This window comes from Populus nigra, chromosome 1 (genome assembly GCF_951802175.1).
Source record: "Populus nigra chromosome 1, ddPopNigr1.1, whole genome shotgun sequence".
NCBI classification, from domain to species: domain Eukaryota; kingdom Viridiplantae; phylum Streptophyta; class Magnoliopsida; order Malpighiales; family Salicaceae; genus Populus; species Populus nigra.
The window spans coordinates 42698924-42706029 of record NC_084852.1 but is presented as its reverse complement, the minus strand read 5'-3'; the positions used below and the strand labels follow the sequence as shown (position 1 = coordinate 42706029).

Sequence of the window (7106 nt, the reverse complement as noted above, 5' to 3'; positions counted from 1 at the left end):
GGTAAATATGGTTAAAGAAATATTAGAGCCATTGTATCAATCAAAGATATGATGGGGTCAATATAAAGAAAATAAGATAAAATATGAGGGGTTAATATGGAAATTAAGAAAACATGAGGGGCTAATGTGTAAATAAACAAAGTAAGTGGGGGCAAGATGCAAATAAGAAAAGTTATAGCGATAAATACAAAAGAATTGCCTAGACATCCTTAAAATTAGCTGGTTATAAGATGAGAAAAGAGAGAGGAAAAGTGAGCTAAAACTTTTATAAAAATCATATTAAAAACACCAAAGAAAGTTAGATTAGGGAATTAAAGGGTGTTAGGAGGAGATTTATACAAGAAAAATTAAAGAACTCCAAGGGATTCAACCTTAATAGGGGAGGCATAAAGAAGAGAAAATGAGGGTGGAAGAAATTTGACTCACCCTAGGATTTCTCCTTTAATTTCTTTTTCTAGGAGGTAATTAATTTTTTTAATAAGTTGTTTTAACTTGTTTTGTGTTTTTCTTAAATAGTTGAGTTGTTAGAGTATTTGGTAGAGGTTTATGATTTATAAAGTTGAATATGAAATTGTGTTTTGATGATGAATGATGATATTTGATATATGTGATGAATGAAAAATAGGTTAGTAGAGAGAGTTTTTATTTTAATGAATGGATTTGATAAGGGTGGTAGGTTTAAGATTTATGTTAAATGAAACGATGGAAAATGTATGGGGAAACAAGTAGAAACTTGTTAAACTTAGAAATAAAAAACTGGACACTTGTTTCTTGGTTTCTACGTTAAGATTAAGACCCTGAGATGAAAGAATTTGAGATAATTTTGTTCATAAAAGTTGTATAAATGGATCTTACCTTTTGAAGAAAACTAAACTTAAATCGGAGTGGCGAAACGCTAGATATAAGATAAAAACCAAAGAAGGGTCTAAACTGAAATCAACAAGACAATTATCTTTATAACTGTAATTTGTGAATTTAGGCATGTAGATGACAAAAATAGGTCTCTTCATATTCATAAAAGTTACATACCCATGTTTTATATTCTCAAAGAAAGAAACCACGCATAAAACCGAGTTTTGTAACTCCAGTTATAATCAAAATACTGAACAATATTTTGAGTCAATTATATTGAACTACCTGAAATTGATAAACTGTTAACTCTTGTTTGGAGTTGTTCTTGATTGAAGATGTTGAGTTATTAAGGGAATGAGAATGAAAAGTGTGTGTGTGCATAGACAAAGCTTGAAATTAATAAAGTGTACATGTTGGTACAGGTGAGACTGTGGGCACTAAACAATAGCAGGGGACAACCAGTATAGCACAAATTTCAAGTAGGTGCTCGCTATCTTAGACAATTATTTTAGAAGTCTCTTATAAATTTGTTATTGAGGTTCTTGTAAAATGCATGTCAAGATTTTTATTATGCAAGTTTATTATGTGAATATCGGTTAGACCAATTTCCTGGTGATATGATTGGTGCTCTGTGAATGGGCTATTAGTTGGATCATTTTCTTGGTGATTGGACTAGTGCATTGTGAATGGATTGTTGGTTGGACTAGTTTTCTAATGATAGGACTGATGTTTTGGGAATGGGTGATTGGTATAACTAGTTTCCTGGTTTGAAATTGGTGCCTTGTTAAATTAAGAATTGTGAAAATTTGTCATCAAATTAATTGGAATTAGAACCCTAAATAATGAGCTGCTTAAATGAAATTGATAAAGTGTTGTATAAATTCTTAAATTCTTTAATTAATTTTATAGTGCTTTTATAAATTAATGTGTAGGTTCATCTCAGCATCGTATCTCCTAGTTGATGTATTAATGCCTCTTTTATACATCTATTTAGTTTAATAAGTTAATGGAAAAATTCCCTTTTAGATTGTAATTAACATCAATTCTAACTTATATGTGTAAGTTTATGTAATAATTTATTTTGTTAAACTTTTATGCAACAGATTTGTGTTTATTATCTAAATTATATGATATGTGAATTCCAATTATTGTGAGTAATTAATTATATTGCATGTATTTTTCTTAAATTTTGTTAAATGAAAGTATGGAAAATCATGGTTAAATGACGATTGCTTAAGTCTAGGATGTTAAACTGTGAATTTAGTATACTATTAATAAGAAACTAAACACTATTGACAATATTATGGTATCTACTCATAAAACAAAAATATTGTCAGATTTTCATTATATATATACAAAATTCTTGTTTTGTTTCTTGTTATTATCCTGGAATCCATGTGAACATTGTTTTAAAAGTCAGGGTTCTTACACATTTAAAGAGGAACCATGAAGGAACTCATACTAATAAAAGTTTTCTAATAGACGGAGAAACCTATGAAGGAGAAGCCCGTACTTGGAAAATGTTCTGAGAGGCAAAGGGGAAATATCCATGTTGATGCCCATACACAGAGCAATTTCTAAGGGGTGGAAGGGATAGACTCATATTGACACCTATACTTAAAAAAACTTCTAAGGGGTGGAAGGGATGAACCTAAAGAGAGTTGTGTTATCGTATTGGAAGGCTTCGGATCCATCCCTTTGAAAAAGAGTTATGTTATCACATTAGGGAGGCTTTAGATTTATCCCTTCCAATAAGAGTTGTGCTATTGTATTAGAGAGATTTTAGATCCATTCATTCCAAGTAGAGTTGTCATATTTATCCCATCCTTGGAGAGTTGTGAAATTGCACTAGGAAGACCACGTTAATCTCTTCCAAGATAGATTTTGCAATCATATTAGGGAGACCGTGAAGATCCATTCCAAGGTAAATTGTGAAATTACACTAAGGAGACTAAGTCAATCCCATCTTTGAACGTGTCCATCCTCGTTGCTGAGGTAATGTCTATCCTATCATTGAAGAAATATGCAATCGCATTAGGGAAACCACGCCGATCTTTTTCAAGGTAAATTATGCACTCACACTAGGAAGACTTTGATCCATTCTAAGGTAAATTATGTAATCGCACTAGGGAGATTGAGTCAATCCCATCCTTAAAAGCTTTTGGGGTTATTGCCAATCCTTGAAGAGTTGATGAAAGACTCTTAAGCATTACTTGAAGAAAATAAAAAGTTATTTTCAATAAGTCATTTCTATACAAGAAACTTACATTCTTATTCTTAATGGCTATGATAAATCTTTATTTGATTAGAGAGTTAGGCGTGATGGAGATTCTTTCTTTTCTCTTGGATTGTTGCGAAAGATACTTCTTATGTTTTACGATTTAAACCAACATTCCACTTGTACGAATTAAAAGCTTTCCAAAATCTTGAGGCTTCAACTGCATTTGTGAAATTAGCAAATGCATAGCCCAAATTTAATTATCTCACTAAGTTCATGGACAAGTGGAAGAAATTATACTTTGACTTGGAGCGATAAGATTATTACATAGCCTTTCCTACTCTTTATTTGAAGAGTTGTTGAAGTTTTGATGAAACAAATGTACCAACAACTATAAGGAGGTTCGTGACACGTCTCAATTCATGAATGTCTTAATTATTTGTCTTTGATTATGATTAGGAATGTCAATAAAGTAGTTCTAAAAGAATAATCGATGACTTTTTGATTAGTTCCCATAGACAGCGCCAATGATGAGTTTCTAAAACACCAAAGTAGTTTAGGAGCAAGGCTTATGTGTTGGATAATCAATTAATCTCTTATTCTAGCAATTTGATCCATTCTCTCTAGCCAAGATAGCTGGTAGTTTGTACCTGGTACCTAGTAGGTTAAGATAACTGATTACTAGTACTTGTAAAAGATATTATTTTATAAATTTAGGAACTCTCAGATGATTAAGTGTATTTTTAGAAAGATATATTTTAAAATATATGTGCTAAAAAAATTAATAATGAAAAGATTGTGAATTTAAAGTTTAAAGAATTCATTGTGTATTTATAGCTCATGAGTCTTATTTCTTTATAGAGAGGAGGAACTAAAATATAATTTTTCCCTGATGATTTTAATGAGAAAAAATATCTCTTACACAAACATTAATACGATAGAAATATAATAGGTTCTTAAGAGATTTTTATACATTATCTCTTATACAATATTAATATTGATGAAAATATAGTATGCCTTTAAAAACTTTTATATACTATATCTTACATAATATTAATATAAATAAAACTATGGTAGGCATTTAAATAAATTTTATACACTTATTGCTTGAGATAAGGAAAACTTGAAAGGTTTTTTTTTTTAGAATTAAATTTAAGCTTATTAGTCATGAGTCTATGAATAGCCGGGAGGGCCAAGAAAGCAAGCAATTCGAAATTCTCGAGAAAGAACACGTAATAAATATTGTTGACTGTTGAGCCCCCAATCCATGGATCTTTTAGCTACTTAACTAGTGAGCCCCACGTTCTTCGTTTCCTCTTTCCAAACATATATAGCACTCCAGCCAAAAACCCAACAGCTACCTTTAATGGATGGATGCCAGGTGATATCTTCTCAATCTCAGCCGCCCACGTCCTTCTTCTTTTTTTGGAAAATCCGACTCGCCTGCCCTAGCCCTACTCTTGTAGACAGGACAGACGTCACTTGCAGACGGAAACTCCTGCCCTTTTAAAGAAATGTTAAACCCTTTCCCTTGTGTCTGTCTCGTAAAAAAAAATCATGAAAAAGTGAAAATAAATTAAGAAAGACTCCACTAATAATTATGAGTGGGATTCTGTTAAAATGATGGCACTCTACCGCTTCTAGCAAAATAGCAGCAAAATACACGTCAGGACATTAAGAAACTGTCGCAGGAGAAGCTTGGACATTAAAATGATGGCGTCTGCTGCTACGTATTCAATCACTACCTGTTTTCTTGATGAGGGAAAAAACAAGAACAGAAACATCAAAGAAGTAACACCTTGTGAAACAACAAAATCTGTAACACCGGTGAAAGAATCCAAGATTGATGATCAAGATTTCAAGCACCAAAATTTAGAGGACTCTTCATTATTACCATCGTCAATATCTTCTTGTTCAGATAAAGGAAAACAGGTGGTGACACCACTTGGAATCATAGAGGCTGGCATCGATGGAGAGGAAGATGACAATAAGACTATAACGAGCAAATCGCACGGGATGATGTCGGTGATCGGACGGCGAAGTGTGATGGAGGATGCTGTTACAATGGTCCTGGGAGTTGCTGTTGGTGAATCTGGTAGCTATGACTTTTTTGCAGTTTATGATGGGCACGGAGGCGCTAGGGTGGCGAACGCGTGTAGATATAGGATGCACCAGCTGGTGGCGAAGGAAGTGGAGAAAGGGGAAAGGGTTGGCGGCGGCAAGGGATTGGAGTACTGGGAGAAGTTGATGGGGGCGTGTTTTGAGAAGATGGATGAGGAGCTGGTGATCCATAATGAGGGTGGTGGAGGAGAGGTGGAGATAGGGAAGGAAGCGTTGTCAATAAAGAATATGGGTTCGACCGCAGTGGTGGTGATGGTAGGGAAGGAGGAGGTGGTGGTGGCGAATTGTGGGGATTCAAGGGCGGTTATGTGTCGCGGTGGCTTGGTTGTGCCTTTGTCTCATGATCATAAGGTGACTGTTATTGCCATCACACAAAAACTATTAAGCAGACTAACTTATGTAACGAGCTTTTCATTTAGGTTAAACCAGTCACTAATTCCAAATCTTTGAATTATGGCTACTGCACATAATTTAAAATGTTGAACTTGAATGCATAATAAATTCCACTCCTAATATAAATGTTTCATTAAATTAATAAATTTAAACTCTAAGTTGATGTCGGCTAAGAACCAGTGTCTAGTTCAATTCGTAAATTAGACAGAGTCAACTTTGTTGCATGTAGCCGTAGATTATATATGATGCATGGTGAAGGTCACATCTTGATCAAATACCTTGAGATAAGAAACCCTCAGATAAATTATTATTATTATTGTTATTTTTATTAATACATCAATCAACACCTTAAACACTCTAATTGCAAGCGCATGTTCTGTGACTAATGGTTTTAGTAGTGGGGAGAGCTAGAAAGAAAATTCCAGAAAACTGTTTGGTAAATTACTTTTGTCTCCCTTATAAGGTTTGTAAAATAATCAACACCTCTTGACTGTTTTGCAAATGAATTCTTGAAGCTTCTGAATCAAATTTGGTCCAAGCTTGGATTTTTTCTTTAATAACATAAGTTTAGAAGTTGGGTTTATGGCTGCTCCTCTTACACGTGGAAATATGATCCTGATTGCATGGGTTTTACATGAGGCCTTGGTTCCCTTGCACAGCCTGACAGGCCTGATGAAAGAGAGAGAGTGGAAGCAGCAGGTGGACGAATCATAAACTGGAACGGTAGCCGCGTCCAAGGAGTCCTCGCCACTTCAAGATCAATAGGTATGTTGGAATCACTATTTTACTGCACTCATTATTTTTGTAGGATAGGAGCTTGCTACTGTTTAGATTACAATTTGTGGCATTATGGTCCACTTGCAAAACTCTTGGCCCTTGCCTAGCAATTCCATGGCTTATTTCATTATTTTCAGCAACTGATTGTTGGATGATCTTGTAATTCTACGGAGAAAAACATTAAGTTTTCTTTTTTCTTTTTCAGGAGATCACTATTTGAAGCCATTTGTGATCTCCGAACCCGAGGTTACTGTTAGCGAGCGAACTGAGTCAGACGAATTCGTTGTCATAGCAACTGATGGCTTATGGGATGTAGTTACAAATGAGACTGCCTGCAAGGTTGTCAGAAAGCTCTTTGATGGCCAATTAAAGAGGAGGCTTCCAGATGAATTTAGTGGAAATTGTTCTGCAGAGGCAGCAGCAAAGCTAGCCAAATTGGCAATGGCTCGAGGGAGCGCAGACAATATCAGTGTCATAGTAGTTCAGCTGAAAAAAGGCTGATAGCAGGTCTTACTAATCGTTTGTATTCTTGCCATTTTCTTTATGTTTTTCAGAGGTTTACTGTATGGAGTTTTTGAAGGAATGAAATGTCCTGTGGAAATGTTTGATTTCATCGCCTGTCCCCATCTAAGAGTTTCTATAACAGTCTATCTTTAAATTTTGTTATGATTGACTAATACTTCTTGAAGTATTGCCTCAACATTTTCCGAACAAGCACTGGTCTCCCTCAATGGTTTTGTCGGGC

General features: G+C 34.5%; 1 protein-coding gene across 1 annotated transcript; it reads left to right on the top strand.

Moving 5' to 3' along the window:
- Positions 1-4680: 4680 nt before the first annotated feature.
- On the top strand, positions 4681-6974 carry LOC133683210 (protein phosphatase 2C 51-like). Its single transcript, XM_062106759.1, has 3 exons — positions 4681-5542; positions 6244-6349; positions 6567-6974. The coding sequence occupies exons 1-3, from the start codon at positions 4781-4783 to the stop codon at positions 6860-6862; spliced, it is 1164 nt and encodes a 387-aa protein (XP_061962743.1). The 5' UTR covers positions 4681-4780; the 3' UTR covers positions 6863-6974.
- Positions 6975-7106: the final 132 nt, after the last annotated feature.

What these genes read in the sequence shown, in the direction of transcription:
- LOC133683210 (XM_062106759.1), top strand. Translation starts at nt 4,781, where the DNA reads ATGATGGCGTCTGCTGCTACGTATTCAATCACTACCTGTTTTCTTGAT. An exon ending in CTTTGTCTCATGATCATAAG is followed by an intron (nt 5,543 to 6,243) that starts GTGACTGTTATT and finishes TCCCTTGCACAG; the next exon opens with CCTGACAGGCCTGATGAAAG. An exon ending in CGCCACTTCAAGATCAATAG is followed by an intron (nt 6,350 to 6,566) that starts GTATGTTGGAAT and finishes TTTCTTTTTCAG; the next exon opens with GAGATCACTATTTGAAGCCA.